Source organism: Clinocottus analis, unplaced genomic scaffold, assembly GCF_023055335.1.
Source record: "Clinocottus analis isolate CAN_PGR_092001 unplaced genomic scaffold, fCliAna1.0.p SCAF_10, whole genome shotgun sequence".
Lineage (NCBI taxonomy): Eukaryota > Metazoa > Chordata > Actinopteri > Perciformes > Cottidae > Clinocottus > Clinocottus analis.
In genome coordinates, this window is record NW_027175821.1 from 10503587 (window position 1) to 10524223 (window position 20637).

Consider the following 20637-nt stretch of genomic DNA (forward strand, 5'->3'; position numbering starts at 1 on the left):
CAGGAAATCCATAAAAATAATATTAAGGTGATATTTATGAATACACATGTATTCAGAAAGCAGTATGGCATGTAAAGTGCAAACCAGACTGACATGAACAAGAAAACACTGAAGAACACATTGGTGAAATCCAAAATATTAACGTCAATCTCGTTCACTGTCTGTATAGCAGGAGAGAAATGTCTCAAATTGACAATATGTGCAATGAGTATGTGATGACACTAGGTGGTGCCTCAGACCCCATGCATGTATTAAAGGCACTAACAGGCCCATTTAAATGAAAGCTTGTACATTTCCATAATGACACTGACTCTTGTACAATTAAATTGCAATAAAAATCACAGATGTACGCTCATTGGATGCAATTTCTTTGAAATCTTTATTCAGAAAAAAAACATATTAACATTATTTATAATTGTCCATTTGACAATTTTGTCAACATACATTAACACAAAAATGTGTGTAAAACATTAGTTTGGTCAGGACGTGGTGGAGTAAAGTTGACGAAATAAATAAAGGAAAAATAAAGGAATAAACAAATCCCTAAAAATAAAAGCGTCTGCACATCAGCAAAGTAACCAGTGAGGAAGGCTGAGGAGATTTAAGTACCATCTCTCTGCTGTGGATTTGGAGGCAATTATTGATATAGATGATCGAGAACGCGATCCGTTTAAAGATGTTAAAAAAAAAATCATTAAATTCAATCATACGTGTCGAAAACAGAGTTACAGATTTGATATATACAGACACCATTTAGGCCCTTTGTTTTTTTTCATTTTGTCTTTTAGAGAACAACATTAATGGAAACATTCCCCATTCTTCTTGATTCTCAGTTTCAGTTGAGTAGAAACTGATTCTTGGATGGCTTCATTCAAAATGTACATGTAAGTGTATGTACCGAACACTGGTAAACATGCTTCAATGTCCGAAGACACAAATAAAGGTAGGAGAGCTCATTTATGGGGACTCGTCCTGCATGGGGCCCCGGGGCCCCTGAAGCCTTTGTACAGCTTGGTCTAAATGGTTAAGAAGGCAGCCAAGTCAGTCAGTCAATTTAAAAACACCTAGGCTAAATTGGTTTTACATGCAGCATCTCTTTTGCTCGATTGTGTAAATTATTTAGTTAATTTTTTATTTTTTTTGCTCGATTTCAGTTGTATTTAACGGCAAAGTAGCACACGACGTAGCCCCAGAACAGAAGCAGAATCCACAATCAGAGAAGTTGAAAGGCCAGAGACAACATTAATGACTGAAACACACTGTATGGAACGGATATGAGTGTGTGTCCTCATATTAGGCCATGGTGTAACTTTTGCTTCTATCTGCAAGACTGCAAATATTGTACCGCACTGAACGAGGTCCAGTTGAGCTCAGAGGCGTCTGGGTGCACTTGGGTTAAGGAGAGAGGGTCCTGAATTCATCCTTTCACATTACATGTATCAGTTTAAATTGTCATTGTCATCATAATTACCATCAAAAACATAATTTGAGAAGAAGTTACAAAAACAGAAGAGGGGTAGCTGATTTGAATCAAACAAACAGCTAGTTACATAAATGCCCCAATTTTCATCAGTGCCACTGGTTGACAACCACAAACAGTGGGCAAGGGATAAGAATAGGCTTTGCTCGAGCACACAAGTACAGCAGGGAGAGGAGGAGGAGGAGGAGGTGGAGAAAGCAAAAGAGCCTGAAGAACAAAAAAATAAAAAAAGACAAATATGTAAACGTCTCTCCAATCTGAGGGGGTTTATCTCCTCAGAAGCTGAGCTTTAGCAATCAACACACCATCAAGCACAATCCAGAGGTTAACAATCAAGAAATCCACAGTTCGGACAATTTTGCAATCCATAATCCATTATCTGTAATCCAGAATGTTCCATGTCTAGCCCTTTCTAGGTCCTTTCAGTTGGGGAGGAGGTGAGGGAGTGTGTTGAAAAGTCAACCTAGATGTGTGTGTTTTCTGATTGTGTGTGTGGTAGGCATATTCCTGTGTGTGTATGTCCGTAAATGTGTACATTCTGGCATAGCTATGTGTTCAGGTGTAAACTTGTTTGTGTCCACCGCTGTCATCCCTTCATTAATGCAACTCAGAGTTGAGTTTGTCCTGGAAGATGTACAGGTTGTTGGTGGCGGCGATGGCGATGATGTTCTCAGTCGGGTGCCAGGCTGTGTGGAGGATCTTCTTGGTGAAGTCCAGGCTGTCCACGCTGATGTCGTCCTTCCGGCGCTTTCCCCCGGCGGCACACACCCTCCGTGGCTTCAGGACAGCTCGGGGTTTGCTGCTCTCCCGCGACGCCTCCAGGGTCACGTCGCGTTTGGTGTTGCGGTCGAACATGCGGAAGAAGTTGTTGTAGGCTCCGGTCATGATGACACTGAGAAGAGGAGGAGAGAGAGGATCAGCTGCTGCAGTCTGGACATGAACTTCCTAAACTAATCGTATCCCCGCCACCACAAGCCTGAAAGTAAAGGGTCACTTTACAAAAAGACATACAACATTCAATTAAAGTAAGAGTATTTTCAGCTATAAGCATATAAAGTACTACTTATGCAGAATGTACCCCAACTACTGTGAAATAACTGAATCTAGATGATAATGCATCTTTTAAAAGGTAAAGATAAAATAACTAGGATGGCTGTGAAATAAATGTACTGCTTTAAAACTGGTGAATTGGCATAGAGTATAACTGTAAAGTAGGATAAAACTATATAGTAGCTAAAAAATGTACTTTAGTATCGTATTTGAGTAAATGTCCTTATTTACTTTCAACTACTGACTCACAGTATGAGCAAAGTCCTTTTAAAAACTCATAAGTATGTTTTATCAAAAACCCTGATAGAAATTGTTATCAACAGTTACTGGAAATACTTTTTATAATAAAAAGTTCCTATGAAAACGGTTACCAGTAAAGAATGTGTATTATCCAAAGCAATCTAGCATTTCATATTGCTGCTTCATTTTAAAATGTAATATTATTCACAGAGGACTATTTCAACACATCAGCAGATTAAACAATAACTGCACCTTTATGAGTAAAAAACAACAACAAAAAAGCATTTTCTTCATCATCTGTATCCACTGACAACTTATAAACCAACTACAGCGTAAGTTCTCATCTTGGTACATTTAGTTGTCAACACTTCAGGTACCTGTCCGAGCCGTTCCAGGCACACTCAAACTTGTCAAAGATGCAGTCGTTTTCATAAAGGGAACACAACTTGCTGCGGAGGTAATCGTGAACCTGGAGGGAAACACACACATAGAAACAATTAAAATGAGTCCGGTGCACAGCTGCTTCACTACCAGGTATACTCTCTATGTCGACTATAAATAGAGTAAGCAGAAGATGCAGACACACACACACACACACACACACACACACACACACACACACACACACAAAGCTCAGCACAGACAAAACACATTAAATGTGGGCAAGTTGTAACACAAACCTCCCTAAAGGCATCTCTAATGAGACACAACACCAGCCCTGAGCAATATGAGGGCCAGGAGTACATTTTAATCTAAACTCCTTTTCCATATCAGTAAACCCATTAACATCCAATCCCACCAAGGGCATGATAGTAGAGACACACATGTGAAAACACACACGCACACACAGACTCTGACTAATAACACTTTTCCCTTGTGCTTTCATTGCACCCGCCTGTGTCAGCACTGTGATGCAAGGGGTTGAAATCTGCACCTTCCTCCAGCCGCCGTGCTCTGCATTAAGCCCTCTATTTTCACATTCTGCAAAAAGTCAGCAGTCAATAGTCGCCTCGAGATCAATAAATAGTCAAGCTGAGGTCAGCTCATGGTTGTACATCAAAACAGGTGACGTTTTTGTTTTCTCCTGTGGGTGCTTTCTGCTCAGGGTGAAATGATACCGTGTCAGAAGGAAAATATATATATTTTTCTGCACGACCTCGGATTTAGAGCACACTGCCTCAACTCATGGATTTGTGCATATTTTTCAAGTTTCAGGAGGAATATGACCACATTTGCCAAAATAAGAGCAGTGTAGCCCTGAAATCTCTCACCTCCCATCAGTTTACTCCACTCAAGCGCTGCCATTCTCATCCTCTCATTTACACTCTACCCTCATTCTTCTCTCCTCTCATCACACTCCCTCCCAAACCCTCACCCCTCTTCTCCCTCCCTCCCCGCTCTTCCTCCCTCCCCGTGCTGCATTGCAGATCTAGGTGTCGGGCACTGTGGAAGGTATCCCTTCTTCCAGTTTCACTTTATGAGTGGAGGCTCGGACTATAAATAGCTCCAGTGCGTCTTGGCCTCCCACTCCTAGCATCCTCAAAGGCCCTCATATGTCAGGCAGACACACACACACACACACACACAAACACAAACACACACACACACACACACACACACACACACACACACACACATGTTCACCCACACGGAAAAGAGGAGTTGTACTTCTACTGCACATGAATGCAGAAACAGAAGCTAGTGTGGGTTATTGTAACAATTTTACACAAATGACATGTGAGATAAAGAAGTGTGGATATAAGAAAGATAGCATGCAAACGAAAGCTCTTTTTATCAGCTTGCTACTTAGTCAAGCCCACTTCATCTCTATCCTACATGCGTGGCAAAATGTCAATTTACTTTTCTCACGCATGTGTTAATCTGCCAAACAAAAGTTAAACACTTGTTAAGGTTTCTGGTGATTCTGCACTGACGAGGAGAAGAAGCATATTATCTGGTTCTGAATCAATCCAATTACCCTTAAAAGGTTTTGGAAAAATCTAATAGCAAGGAAGCACTGCGATTCTGTGAGACAACCTTCTTCCCATGATTCATTTCTGTCTGCAGTTGATCATATTTCCAGGATAAGAATGCCCTCATTCAGTAAAGGGACAGTGAGTAGCGGGGATTTTAGTCACGAACACGACACAGAAGTGAACATTTAACACACAACTCAACATGCGACTCTGTATATTTAAATAGATTATGCTTGTGTTGGCCTTTGGATTAAATAAACAACACAACAGATGTTGATGAAGAAATTGTAATCCAGGTATAACATAAATAATGAGAACAAAACTACATGTATGTGTTTGTGTAAGTGATTTGTTTGTTTTCACGTAAGTTGTCATTTTAATGCAATTTGTTTATGTTGGTTTATGAATTAAAATAAAATAATGTAATAATCCACATAAGCAGCAGCATGTGGCGTAGTAATAATATCAGGTTACAAAGGCTAATGGTGGCTATGACTGAAGGTTAGCAACTGACACAGCAAGAATAAAAGAGTGGAGTGACTCAACAGATGGATTACAAAAGAAAATGTTTTATGCTTCCTCGACTACTGATCAGTTCAACTTGCCCAGAGTCCGTTTGGCTCTTGCCAAAAGGAATCTCATCATAGCAGCTGAGCCTGAGAGAAGATATCCACGCTCATGTTTTTGTATTTTCACACTCCCTCATGATTTTCACACGGGGTCCATAGTCACACACCTGGTATGTCTCCAGGGGCTTGCTCTCCATGTTGAGGTCCCAGACTTTGGCAGTCAGGTAGTCTCTGGTGAGCAGGTAGCGACCGCTGTGGCTGAACTTAACGTCCGACACGGAGGAGATGATCTCAGAGAAGAAGGAGCGGGCGCTGGGGTCCTCGGGCTCCTCGAACACTGGAGAGGACAGGAGAGAAAAAAGAGGAGGGGGAGTGCTGTCAAGCCAGGCTGAAACACAGTGTGTCACACGATGACAGTATGCGTGTCTTTCTCTTATGTACAGAGAAAGAATTCTCTCAGATGAGTCTACGAAGGCAAAGAGACCATACAGGTGACGACTGTTTGTGTTGCTTTTGTCTGAATGCTTCTGTGTTTAAACATCAGCACATATCACAAAAGAACAGTGAGACATCTTCTGCAAAGAAAGAAACCAGATAAATACAGGCGTTTATACATAACAAACAAAAGGGCCATTCCTTGACCATCTAAATATGCCATGAGTTGAATTGTTGTCCTTTAAGAACGGCAGTTATTTTGCGTACATTGACCTTATTCTATATTATATTTATTTGCATTGGAAATACATTTGATCATACGGGCAAATAACATTTGATATGAGAGAATTTACTAAATAACATTGGTTTTAGTTGATTAATGTTTAAATTGAATACACTGTGTGTAAAAACTACCACAGAAGTCCCCACTCTTAATAACCACTAAATAAAGCAAACTAATAATGATAATCCACTATCGTGGATTAGGGGTCTTAAGCAAGTCTCTGCCAGTTGATTTTCATTCTTAAATGAAAAATCAGGGGATCCAATTTGTCCTGAATGTGTGCAGCTAATGTTATTTCTATACATCAAATAGTTGTGAGAAATTTCCCCCAGGTACAAACATGTGAACCTCATGGTGACACGAGGAAAGATCAGGGATAATTAAAGTAATTAGGATTCATCATCTGGAAATCACAAATGTCTGTACCAAGTTCCATAGATTTTAAAACATTTCAGTCTTTTTAAAGACTGACCGACTGACCAACATTACTATCCTGCAGTCAAGCCACTGAAGTATATCTAAAACCATAGACTGTATATTTTGAAACTTATGAAACTACTTCCATTAAAAACCTGTTCATGTGCTAAAACATGCAAAACTATCAGCTGTAGACATTTGTGCTTTATAAAGATGCTTCAGGAGGAAAACAAACAAAACACGCGTGACCCGGTCTCTCAGCAGCTTGACTCACGTTTGGAGTGTTTGTCGCACAGCGCTGCTTCTCTCATATCACAGAGGCGCAGGGTGCCTTTGCTGCTGCTGTAGACAAACAGGTTACAGTGGTGAGGGTGAAACTCTGCCGCTGTGATCACCTCTGTCAGATCCTCCATGTTGGCTGGTTTGATGTCCACGATGTCTGAGAGAAAATGTTGTTCAGGGAACCAACAAAGACAGTTTACTTCACCAGGCTATGCAGTTTGTTTTAGCCTGAACTAGTTTTACCTGCTACAGTCAACCAGGCTGTTAGTACAAATACATTCATTCAGTCAGCCATTCATCAATTCTATTCAATGATTGTCTAAAAGATAAACTAATTAGATTATGTTTGAATTCTTGTGTATGTAAAAGTGTATGTAAATGAATACATAAGCATCTGAATCTAAATAATTTACAGAGGAAATGAAGCAAACCAATTTAAATGTATCTCGGGGGGATTGTTGGGAGAAAAGTAATTCCATATTAAGATAAATTGTAATATGATAAATCCTGTCTGGGTCATGGGTGTGACTGTACTGTGTCCTATAGAGCTGGATTAGAACTCAAAAAGGGGCTGAAATATTGATGCACCCTTTGAATTATTCATTAAGCTACATTTTCACTCCTCAAGAATAATATTCCCCTCCCCCAACACTGTGTGTCTTTGTGCATGTCTTTATACAACAAAGTGGGATTTGCGATGTGGGAGTTTGTTGTGTGAGTGTGTAAATGTGTGTGTGTGTGTGTGTGTGTGTGTGTGTGTGTGTGTGTGTGTGTGTGTGTGTGTGTGTGTGTGTGTGTGTGTGTGTGTGTGTGTGTGAGTGTGGAGAGGGAGGTGGAGGGGGGCAGGGATTTATTGTTGAGCATGTGTAAGGATATTTGTGTTAATGTATGCATTCATTATCTGTGCCCTTGTGCTTTAATAAGTTTGTGCATGTGTGGAGATGTATGTTTGTCCTCCCTTCTCCCGATGAATGCACTCGACAACCTACAAAGGATACTGAAGCTGCGGTCGGTGATGTCCAGATGCCAGAGGTTGATCCTCAGATCATCAGCTGACATGTAGGTCTCATAGTCGGAGTTGACGGAGATGGAGTTGACGTGATAGGTGTGGGCATTGGCAAACACTCGCCGCGGGCTCACCTCCACCATCAGGTCCATGGGCATCAACACCGGCACCTTTAAAGGCAGAAAGAGAGAGCAGTTTAACCTCCCATGTCACTGGTTAGGAGAAGATAGATGGTGAAGATACAGACAGATTAGATTACATTTAAATAATTCCATTCTATCGTGAATTAATATATAATGAATTACTTCTTTTGACATCAATAACACATTATTGCTGGAACCCTAACTTGCTCGCCTGATATATAAGTATATCAATATCAAGAGCCAGTTTGGGCATGAGCTCATTTGGCTGTATTTTCATATCTAGGGATTTGCATTAAAACACAATTCCTTTGTCAAAAGATGATTTACATTTTTATACACAGCTTAAATGTGAGTCCTTATTTGCATACAGCGCCGTGGAGCACCGCCACCATACAAATACATGTACTCATATTATACATGCGTACCCATACACGGTCACACTGCGTACATATAACCAGAAATTCACAACAATAGTAGTACTACAGATGTCCTGAAAACGAGCGCTTTCACCGCCCTCACTACTGCATACACACATGTACCACTGTGCCAGTGACCCATTTTTGCACATGCAAACACATCTGTTCCCACTGACCCAGTTATGTTTCACAACCAATCAGCAGTTATTAATGTTTTAGTTTCTAAAAGAGACAAAGAGACATATATATATATATATATATATATATATATATATATATATATATATATATATATATATATATATGTATATATATATATATATATATATATATATATATATATATATATATATATATATATATATATATGGAAAAGAGAGAGAGAGAGAGAGAAAGAGAGAGAGAGAGAGAGATAGATAGATGTTACCTGTAGGGAGGTGACGGTGGACATGTCCTTGATGCGACCCTCCTCATCCTTCAGGTTGTACCCCTCCGGCCGTTTGTCTCTTTCACTCACCTTCCATAACTTAATGGTCTTATCTGGGATTCAGATCAGAACAACAAATGAATAAAAGGTGTTTACTAGTAGGCGTTAAGGGTTGGAAGCTATCTACAGATCTTAGATTCGATGTGATTAAACAAATCAGAGCAGGCTAAATATGGAATATATTCATCTCAAATTGATGCATTCTCAAAAAGAGCTGTTTTAAGTTTTTAGCATAAAACCCCCATTTCAGGCACTTGAACCTAAAATAAATGACTGAATAGACAAGATAATCCAACACACTTTAAACTGTCAGCTCTGAAAGACAGCTGGGACTCTGAAACTCTAAATGAGAAAACAGCGAGGTTTTGTTTTATCAACACTGACAGACACAGAAGTCTCTGTGCTAAATTTAAAAAATGACAGCAAGCTCTTAAGCAGCATCACCCAACTGCTGAGGCAGGTCTTACATTTTTCATAACCTCAATCATAAATAAGATAGTACCTAAATAAATCAATAACAAGGCGCTCAGGGAAAATCTATATATCTTCCAATATAGCCATAAACACTTATCCGAGGCAGACCAGCTCCTAATGCACTACAGAAATATGATACAACACAAGTGGCATTTCTTCTCCCATTACGTGAAGGAAACTCTACTTTCTGACCAAAGCAACTCAACTAACTGTCTTAACTTCATCTTCCCCCCACACCCTTCACGCTGTCAAACAATTGTAAGGGAGAAACTATTGTAACTCAGACGGGACATAATCATTCAAAGTGTTTTCCCCGTAAACATCACCCAAGCACATCATTACTTCTAAATCTTCCTGGGCTCTAGAAGAAGTTCCCGTGTGCAGGGTCTCTCACCATTGGTGGAGAGGAGGAAGTGTGCGGCGTTCTGCTGAGGCAGCCATCGGATCTTATTGATCTTCTCCTCGATCTCCAGACTCTTAAGGTAGTCGAACTCCGGCTCATGGCTCTGGAAGGTGCTGTAGACATTGTACTCTCCCTGGGAGAAGGGCTCAGAGAACTTGCTCTGTGGAAAGAAAAGCAGGTACATAGAAATGTGGGGATACAATTACAGTGCAGTGTAACACCTCGGGCCAAAGCCAGCTAGCAGTCACTTTGATCACGTGAACAAAAATAGCATGACACGAACCCTGCTCAGCTGTAACAATACACTCTCTGACACATCAGGAGTATCAACTATTTATCATTCAATCTGGACCGTAGCTGAAGGGGAACAGTGTTCATCACCGCTCACACAGCAGGAATGAAAAAATGGTATATTTGTATTTGTGTGTGTGTGTGTGTGTGTGTGTGTGTGTGTGTGTGTGTGTGTGTGTGTGTGTGTGTGTGTGTGTGTGTGTGTGTGTGTGTACCTCAGGTTCCCTCTGAAAGATGACCACTCGGCCCCCCTTGTCCCCTGTGGCCAGGAGCTCTCCAGTGTGGTTGAACTCAACAGTGGAGATGATATCAGCTGGGGAGCGACAGACATCGAGGAACAGATGGAGGAAGAGAAAGAGAGATGTAGCATGAGAGGACAGAACGATAGATACAGAGGGAGAATGAGCTGCCATTAGCTAATTGATAACACATCATTATGTATCTATATAATCTGTTTACCTGGCAACAATCAATACATTAGCATGTAAGTGGATTGAAATATGCAAATTAATGTTTGGAAAAAACAACATTTGGTCACTAATAACATAAATATTCTACAATTGGGTTTAAACTTAATGAACTTGAAATAATTCATAGTATACAGTACATATTTGCCCATCAAAACATACAGAAAACCAAAGACACACACAGAGAGAGAGAGAGAGAGAGAGAGAGAGAGAGAGAGAGAGAGAGAGAGAGAGAGAGAGAGAGACACACACACACACACACACACACACACACACACGCACACACACACACACACACACAGCTGTTGCACATTAGGCACAGGTGTTATCTGTGTTTCAGAGTGACACATTCACAATGACGCACACTATGACACTTCCAGTACACAAGATTGCAGTGTCATTTGAGTTCCTCGTGTTTGTTTGTGTCTGTAGAAATAATGATGTACTCTCGTCTCTGCAGTGTCTTTAAGTGCAAACTCAACTCATAGTGCATTTGTATTAGTGGCTAAATATTATTCAAAGATCATTGTTCAGGTCATTCATTTGCATCTTTGCAACAATGTTCCCTTCACTAGCTCCGTGTCCCCGAACCAACCCAGTCTGACACAGATATGAAGTGTAAGCACGTTGTAAAGCACTTAGCATTTTCTGGCTTGATGCTTTCAGTGACGCATCACACAATGAAGTCCAGCGCGATATGTGAAGCTTGGATCTGAAGCTTGAATCTGGTTTACCGGTGTACATAATCTCCTCCCTGCCCTTCTTCCTTCTAATCCTTCATTCACGTGCCTTTGTAGACGTAGGATTTATTTAAAAATATCTATTTTCCGAAAGAGCTGATCTGTTGGGAGAAAACATATGTGTGGATAAACCTCTTCCAAAGTCATTTGAAGCTGGGGTTCAATGAATAAATGTGGTATAGTATGAGATGATGAAGCTAACCTAAATGATTTGGTAGTCGAGCTTTTAAATAATAAAATGTCACGGTCATGACTTCATAAATTAAAAAAAGGATATAAATAATGAATGTAGGCCCATAATTTGACCTGCTCTGTCATCTTTCTACATTCATGCTTCTCATTCGCCAGGAAAACCTAACACAGTATATTTGAACAAAACAAGTGAACGAGTCCTGTTTACGAGCACAAGGGAACTGAATGTTCAGCTGAGTTGTGAAGTTTCAAACCTGTGATTGGACTTCACACTTATAAATATGAACATAAAGACTGTGTTAATGACAGACAGTGGCTGGTGATGCGGATCACCATGTCGATGACTTCAGGGCTGAGTGACTGGATAGCTTTTCAAAATGGCCAGAGTCAACATCATCAGTCACAATGTATCCTGATAGTTTTGTCCTCACATGACACCCACCATCATACTGCATCATGATACAATAGTAGTGCAGTTAACTACTACTGAAAATATGTGTAAAAGCCTGGCTTTAGAAATAGCAATAACCAGCAGAGACTCCGCAAAGAATCTGATTTACTGAAACCTGATATGTCTTGAGTTTGCTGCAATGAAAGGATTTTAAACGTATAAGGTAAAATTGCTTTCATGTAACCAAAACTAGCATGAATGATAACCTAGCATGAAGAAGATTAAAGCATTATTGCATATATTTCTGTCTAATAGAACATAAAAACCTATGACTTACAAATACTGCTCGTTGCTGACAGTAAAATCTAAAAAGCTTTGCCGCCTAAAAACAAAACCTACAGGTGTTTTCTAAACCTTCTTAAGGTAATCGAGACGAGGGCTGCACAACCGACAGGCTGATCAACAAGGTGCATCACAACTGATTTAGTATTGTGGCCTCCAAATCAGTGCCACGACAATGTTTAGTTCTTTTCTGCACCACCAAACAATCAGATAGCATGATCCAAAATGTCAGATTACGATTCAAAATAATTTCATGTCAGACTAAAGCCTTCAATAAAGGAGTCCACTGAGCTCTGTTTTGATGAAAAGAACACGAACCTCAGTAAGCATCGACTGTAATAAAAAATAGAGCGTGAGGAGTGTATTTATTGAGAGTCGAAGAGATTCCAAGCTGTAGCCTTTGTGGTGGCCTTGAGAGAGAGTGAGAGAGATTTTATGATGAGGGGAGGCAGGGACTGCTGCTCCTCACACTACCTCATTCACTGTGTGCCTCACACACTCCACATAGTACTGGTTCCTCTCATCTTTCTACGAGTCATTGCACTGTTCCTTGATCTCACTGCTGCTCCTTCTTTATTCTTCAATTTCAATTTCTTTCTTCTATTTCAGGGTTTTTCTCAGTCCCTCTCCCCCCACATGCTCTTTTGTCATTGCTCATCTCTTGGTCCCCAGTTTCTCTCTTTTGCTCCATTTCACTCTCTCATTTTCCTACTGGTTGTCTATCCACATTCATTTCTCTCCCTCTCTCTCTCTCTCCCTCTCCCTCTCCTTCTCTCTCCCTCTCTCTCTCTCTCTCTCTCTCTCTCTCTCATCCCTCCCCCACGGCACTCTGCTGCCTGGCTGTATGTTACGTCTACGTTGTGGTGGTGGTGGTGGTGGTGCAAGAATGGATGGAAAGGATGGAAAAGGAGGTGGAGGGAAGAGGCGATGGGGCGGGGGCGGTGAAGGGGGCTTTTGGTGAGCAGGGGTTGCCATGGTAACAGGCTGAGCCAACCAGTAGCACGAGTACTTGTAACAGTTAGCCGCATACGGCACACTGGTGAAGGAGGAAGTGGGATTCATCAATCCAATCCTCGCAGGAAGAAGGAGCGCTGTAAAACAATTATGGCAATGCAGTTTTGTCTACTAACAAACATTGTTAAATTAATACCAGGGGACGATCCAAATTGAGGAAACGCAGATAATTAATGCATAAACACACATGATGACCTCTACACATGCAGTGACTCACACACACACGGCCGTTATCAATGCACACAGTCACATAAGGATGCACAGCAAATGTGTGTGTGTGTGTGTGTGTGTGTGTGTGTGTGTGTGTGTCACACCAAACACATTTCCAAATAACTGTGTCTCCACACAACACAGAGAAAGAGCAAAGCTAAGCAAAACCCAGAGGAGCGGCACACAATTGAGTTGAATAAAATATGGAGCACACACTCTTGTCTCTCATCGTCTGTCTGTTCACAACCTGAACCCTCTCTGTGTTTCTGTTTCTCTTTTTCACTCTTATACACAAACACACACACACCACACTCATCTATCTATCTGATGCTCTTTATTAGAAGAGTACTACAGAAAAATAAACCTCTAACAACACAAACAAATACAGCAGAAACAAGAACTGTAATGAGCGCTGTGGCTCTCTTCTAAGAGGCACACTGTAATATGTGTGTGTGTGTGTGTGTGTGTGTGTGTGTGTGTGTGTGTGTGTGTGTGTGTGTGTGTGTGTGTGTGTGTGTGTGTGTGTGTGGCTGTCAAGCTGTAAGTCAATACAGTGTGGATGTGTGTGCTACAGTAGAGCAAGCTAGCACTGTCTGTCTCCCACAGACAGTCCATTAGCATCAGCAGGCCTGTCTGACTCATCGCCACACTGCAGGATCTGGGGAACACACTGGGATGGCAAGTGCATGCGCCCACACATAAAGTATATATCAACACAAAACAAACCCACAAACATGAATGAACCCAAACACAAAAAAGCATAAAAACAGACACAGGTGATAGACACCAAACACACAGAAACACTGAGAGGTGTTTACGAGGACATTGGCTCCTCAATGATCAAAGCAGGTTCTGAGGACAGATGATTAGTTGATCAACAGAAATTACATTTCGGTAACTTATTTATGAGGCAAAAATGCCGAACTGTGCTGGTTCGAGCTTTTTAAAATTTGAGAATTTGCAGTTTTCCTCTGATTTGTATAATTTAAAAGTGAACATCTTTAAATATTTCGGTATTACAGTCAAAGTAGTCGATTAATATCTTTGTTGATCTACAGAAAATGTATCTGCACAATTTTGTTACTGATTGTAACTGATTTGATAATAGACATGTAAGCTTCTCAATTGTGTAGATCTGCTGCTTTTCTTTGTCTTCAGTCATCGTAAACTGAATATCTCAGGGTTTTGGAACATTTTTAGCTTAGCTTAGATTCAACTTTAATGTCGTTACACATGTACAAGTACAGAGCAACCAAATGCAGTTTAGCATCTAACCAGAAGTGCAATAGTAAAAGGTACAAATACAGAAAATAAGTTAACGTTCCAAGTGGAACTGTAATATATAAATACGGAATATAAAATGTATTGATTAATTGAGAAAATAATAAGTGGATAAATTAATAAAGAAAATAATTCAGACATCCTGTATTATATACTCCTTGTATATTATATTTCTCCTTGGAGATTAATAAAGTACTTTTCATTTCATTCATTCAAGATTAGTTGTGGCTACAACATCAGACCATGCAGAGAGGAGAGGAGGGATACAGGAGGTGAGGGTGGTGGTGTAGGCAGAGGGAGGTGGATTTCCTTATTTCTTTTTGTGAAGACTACTACATGGAGAGAGAGAGGGAGGGAGAGAGGGGAGCAGACGCCCTACAGTCCCAATTATAGATATCTTAGCACTGGATAAACATGGACCATTAAAGCTGAGCCAAAAACACACACGCCTTAAAAGGGAGGACAAGGCACCGCTCAGCAGGAGATGTGTGTATGTTTGTGTGCACCTCACATTTCCTGTGTACATGTGCACAAGTGTGTGTACTCAATTACCCAGAAGAGAAATAAATTGGTTGAAGGGAAAGAAGGACAAGGGGGGAGAGACTGCCGGAGGGAGACGTTAAATTGATCCCTGTCCTGCAGTTTTGGAGTTATCTAAAAAAAACTGGTGCATGTTTTTGTGTTAGAGGTTCACGCGTGTGGAGAGGAGTGCTTTGACTGAGCACAGTAGGGAACCTGCCATTTCCCCAAACACACATCGGTACAATGGAGCAGAGCTAGTGTGAGCCTAATGGTTATAGACACAAACAATTAGACTCACAAACCAAACCAGCTTCCACCCGTGTGAGATACACCTGTAATCCAGCTCGGCCTCGCTGCAAAGATGTCTTCCAGCCGCATGAATACTCAAAACTGGATTCTGTGATTCATTTTTTTTTACCAAAATCAATTTGTTTTTCCAACAGATTTGTGAGACTGTAACATAAAAAAGATTATAAGCTTAGCTGGTTTACACTCAATATAACCCAGACGACAACGAAATCTGAGATTATGTGTCAACGCCTCTTAAATACTGAAACGTAATCCCATATTCAGAAAACTCTCTCTTTTTTTATGATCCCATGCTTATCTTTCTCTGCGGATGCAGGGCTGAAATGATTAGTCGTTGGGAAAGAACATTATATTGCAACTACTTTGATAAAGTCTTTTGTTTTTAGGCGAGAAATCCTAAAAATCACTAGTTCCACATTCTCAGACGTGCATTTTTGCTGCTTTATTTGGCCTTTTATGTCAGCAAACTAAATGCCTTTGGACAGTTTGTCAGACAAAACAAGCAGTTTTCCTATTTTCAGACACTTTATAAAGCACGTCATTATTCTTAAATGGATAAAATAATCGGTATGGACTGATAACAAAAACATGTGCAATAGCCATATGTGTGTTTGCGTATGAATGTCTGCACAGTACATGTATCGCGCCTCTCTCTCTGATGAGGTTGAGAGGAGTGTTTCTGTACGAGTTTGTACACAGCTTTGAGGGTGCGTATGTGTGTGTGTGTGTGTGTGTGTGTGTGTGTGTGTGTGTGTGTGTGTGTGTGTGTGTGTGTGTGTGATGCTTTGAAGGAGCCGGGGTGTCATCTGGTCAAACTATTTAAAGAATAGTTTGACCAGATGACACCCACACAGACAATCCACACTGAAGCAGGCAGACTGAGATGAAAATAAAGAGGGAGGTACAAAAATAGAGACAGACAGAGACAAAGCGATGTTGAAGATATTAATAACTCTCAGACTCACGTACGAATTCACCTGACTCAAACTACACACACACACGTGATGACTTCATCCGAGCACACTCACACTTCTTGTCACGTTCAACCACTGACTTACATTCGCACGCGTATCTCATCCTGGGGTCAGGTGGTGCAACTGTGTGACACAGATGTGACCTTTGGGATAGAAGAGGATAGAGCACACACCTTCAGTGTAAGAGGCAAACGGCTCGGGCTCCAGAGAAAGGGTAGTGATGTCGGAGCACAGGACCTGGATGGGGTTCAACATCCTGGGGGAAGACTCCAGGGTGGAGAGGGGTGGACAGGATGGGCGGAGCTCTTCAGGCTATAGCCAGGAGCAGCCCTGCAAGAGGAGCAAGGATGGAGGAAAGGGAAGGAGGGAGGAGGGCAACAGGTAGGAAGGACCAGGGAGGGTGGATGGGGTATAAGGGACTGAGTTACTGCATCACCACATCTGGCCATGAGTACTCACCAAAGAAGAAAATACTGATAGTGTATTTGTGATCAGTCTGAATCAATGTATTCACATCTTAGCTTTGGCTGGAAGGCATAGCAAAACATGCAGGACGGACAGAGATAGACAGTTTGTAGTCTTAACGTGTTTTAGGAGGCATCTTTTCTCAAATTCAGTTTTGCAGGTGAACGTGTCACGAAGTGTCGATAGCGCTCACATTTCCCCAGAGGTGATTGACAATGCGAAAGAGCTGTGAGAGCTGGTGAAACCTCACCTACTTCCATAAGGGTATGATGACTAATAACTACTTCCAGTATTGATTAACCTGTCAGTTAAGCCAAATATATTGACATTTGCTCATCACAGGTTTCTAAAGCCCAAAGCAATTTACAAACTGTCACGTTGGCGTGAGCAACAATCGAATTAGACGCGGAAATACAATTTTAAATTATATGAATTAAGACTTTGAAGACACTGCCAACAAGCATACATTTTACTGCAAGAGGTACATACAATTTATATGCAGACTATATGTTTATTTTACAAATGTACTATTTCAAGGTTTTTACTTAACAGCATTGATACTTTTGTTTATTGTGCACAATAATTATGGGCGTTTGTGTGATTGCATTATTTATGAAATGGGAGCAGTCATAAATAATGTAATTACAAACTGTCAAGAATGTAAAACTTCAGAACTTTGATGCAATATATAACTTTTATGATTATTCCCTCGTCCATCCTTGAACCCGTTGCTGCTCCAGTTAGAGGTGGGGGAGTAGCAAAGGGAGATATTGAGGAGGGCAAAAGAAGTGAGAGGAAGGGATTAAGAGATGGGGGGAGAAGGAGGGAGGGAGGTCGAAGTAGAGGGAGGTTAAGCATCCCTTCCTTTTAGGAGTTAAAGGGCAGGGGAATCCCCACGGGACGATCTGCAGACACACTGTTTTGTATGCACACTCACACATATAAACACACACAACCCTCGCAGACAGACTTACATACATACGCAGACCGGCGCAAATAAAAAAGAAACACAGTATGCACTCAAGGGCACAGACATGAATATAAATGCAACACAGACAGAAAATAAAGAAAGATGGAGACACACTGTAGCTACCGAAGTACATCCAAGCATAAAATCACATGCACCACCTCATTTTGTCTTTTTCTTTTACACACACACGCATACATACGCGTACTGAGGCACATTGTGTTTGAGCAGCCTTCAGAGCACTGTTGGATAATTGTTTGGCAGACGCGCCACTTCAGTACCGGGCAATGCTGCGAGTTGCATTAGAGGACCGATGGGGAAAGGAAGAGAGGGAGGCAGTGGGGGATGGAAATGGGGAGGAGGACGGGGGATGGGGTGAACATTGAGAAAAGGTGGAGGGGGTTGGAGTGGATGTAGAAGAGGAGCCAGGTAATGACTCATTTTGTTTATTTGTGATGGAAAACTACGTTTTTTTTGGTCGTTAGGGTAATTGTTGCGAGATTGATTTCTACAGCACAATTTGTACTTGTCCTTCAGCAACTATCTATTCTCAGGCTGTCCATGTGTTGCACATTCCTGTCAGACCGATGGTGCTCAGTGGTGTGTTCACCTCACCGTGAGCTCATCAGCAATTCACCCTGAATAATGTCTGTGTCTGCCTGAGATGTGTGGAATAATTAATACTGCCATTATTGGTGGGTGGAGACAACCTGTCAATCATATTGGCCAAGCATGAAAAGTGGCATGTTTATCATCTCGGACTGTTGCCACGGCAACAATTTATCGTTGGTGATGGATGTTAAGACTGATTTTCTGCCACCGACTCATCAAAATCCTTCTCTGAAACGGACAAAGACACGTATTTCTCATATGCTGTTTGTATAAGAAAAGATGCACACCAGCTCAGACAAACAAAGACACAGACGGGGCTATTCGTCTACTCAGCAATACAAGACGTTGTATGCACACACACACACATTTACACAATCAACAGGCGGCACTACAGGTCTCCCCTGGCGACAGTATCTGCTTCTGTGCGAGGGATATTATATTAGTGCACAGACACAGGAAGCATAATTCCTTTCTGCAGTGTTACGAGGATCACAAATGAACTCGCAACACATTCATGACCCCCAAATGATAATCCGCTGTTCTGGTCTAAGAGGCGTGGCGAACATGAGCCGAGTGTAAGACACAGATTGGGGACAGACAGACAAGCAGGAAGGCACACAGCGAAACTCGAGTGCAGGTAAGATTAGTGATGTAATTGAGATTAGCACAAGGGGTGTTATCCAAGGTTATAATCCATCTGTTTTATGAAATAAACCAAAATAATTCATTAATCTGTACAGCTTGTGTTCTGCTGGACTTTGAGATCATTCTGAGAGTTACTCTATATAGTCAAGTTGACACCATGCATGTGTTTGACTCTATCCTGATGTGAAAGATGACATGCAGTGCAATGAGTACAACAGAATGCGGTAGAAATGTCAAGCTTGTTATTCTGCAAATGTTTGTTGCTACAGAAAAATAACTATTCTCCCACACAAACAGACACATGCACACATTCTGACACTGGCCAGATCTATTATCCCTTGCAGTTTGACTAAATAGCTGTTACACAAGGTAAGAAAGTGGTCACAAGAACATAAGTTTTAAAAAAAAAACAGAAGGGAAGAAGGAGAGGAACACTTGCCTAAAAGTGTTAGCTCCCGAGTTCTTGCTTGCTCTGTCTACAACTCTGTCTGATCAACACAGAGCTTACAGAGGATTAGGAAGCCGTCCTGAGCTTGTCTTTGCACACACACACACACACACACACGTTGCCACACACACACACAGGTTTCAGAAGTCCAACAGATAGAAACACACTCACACGGTGGCACACTTGAACCAACACTTTGGGACATTCAGTCACATAGAGCTTCCCCGTGATGCTCTTACCTTCAGTCACATAGTTGTGGTCGGGGAGGAAGCCGCGGTGGTTGAGCGTCGGGGTGGCGTCAGTGTCTTCGCCCATCAGCGGGGCTCGGGGAAGCGCCCGTTTCAGTGGGGCAGCGTGGTGGTGGCAGATCGGTGGTGGAGGGGGTGGTGGGGATGCCGGCCAGCACAGCGCCCATACTGTTGCCCGCAGACGCCTCCTCAGCACAAGGGCGCAGAGCCGGGCATCCTATCCTTAAATGAGGGAGTGGGCCGGTCCCAAAGGAGGGATGGGTGCGTGTATAGGAGTCCACACAAATGCTTCTGAGAGCCAGATGCAAACCTGCCGAAGGAGGATTATATGAGAACAGTTCAAAATCCACCAGCTGGCGAGTTTGATTTGTGTCTCGCAAGAGCACACATCACTTGTGAGGCAAAAAAAAATCCAGCGCACCCCATGTCCACTCTGCAGCTGCTGAGCCCAGGTGTGGCCTGTCCGACGATACTCTTGCTAACACACACTAAATACACAGTCCTGTGGTCCCTGAAATGGGCAAAGTCTTTACTTGTTAATACTCCAAGAGAAGAGAGGAGAGGAGATGAAGAGGAGGAGGAGGAGAGTGGGGGGAGGGGAGAGAGGGATGAGCAGAGCCCCTGGTCGGTGTATCTGCAGTGCTGCTGCTTCTGCAGTGAACTCACACTCATGGACACACATACACACACATACACAGTGGGACAAAAACTCACTCACCTACACAATCGGCAGCTTGTGGGTCAGGTACTCCTCAGTGGCTCCTCCATGAATAACGGCTCTCTCCTCCTCAGCGGGGTGACTCTGGTTTCTCAGCTGTTCCAGTACGAGGAGGAAAATCCCACTGGCGCTGCGTTATG

At 41.8% G+C, this 20637-nt stretch overlaps 1 protein-coding gene across 3 annotated transcripts; it reads right to left on the bottom strand.

Annotated features, from left to right (window-relative positions):
- Positions 1-360: 360 nt before the first annotated feature.
- Positions 361-20632, bottom strand: LOC137792181 (serine/threonine-protein phosphatase 2A 55 kDa regulatory subunit B gamma isoform). Of its 3 annotated transcripts, none has more exons than XM_068587723.1 (10): positions 20498-20632; positions 19771-20089; positions 10168-10265; positions 9653-9821; positions 8725-8837; positions 7731-7908; positions 6725-6889; positions 5483-5652; positions 3148-3239; positions 361-2372 (listed from the first exon to the last, which is right to left on the bottom strand). In XM_068587723.1, the coding sequence occupies exons 2-10, from the start codon at positions 19844-19846 to the stop codon at positions 2078-2080; spliced, it is 1356 nt and encodes a 451-aa protein (XP_068443824.1). In that variant the 5' UTR covers positions 19847-20089; positions 20498-20632; the 3' UTR covers positions 361-2077. The 3 variants fall into 3 exon arrangements, with proteins under 3 accessions (XP_068443824.1, XP_068443832.1, XP_068443839.1); XM_068587731.1 differs by lacking the exon at positions 20498-20632 and adding an exon at positions 16568-16724 and having other exon boundaries at positions 19771-19954; XM_068587738.1 differs by lacking the exons at positions 19771-20089; positions 20498-20632 and adding an exon at positions 16479-16555.
- Between the last annotated feature and the right edge of the window lie 5 nt (positions 20633-20637).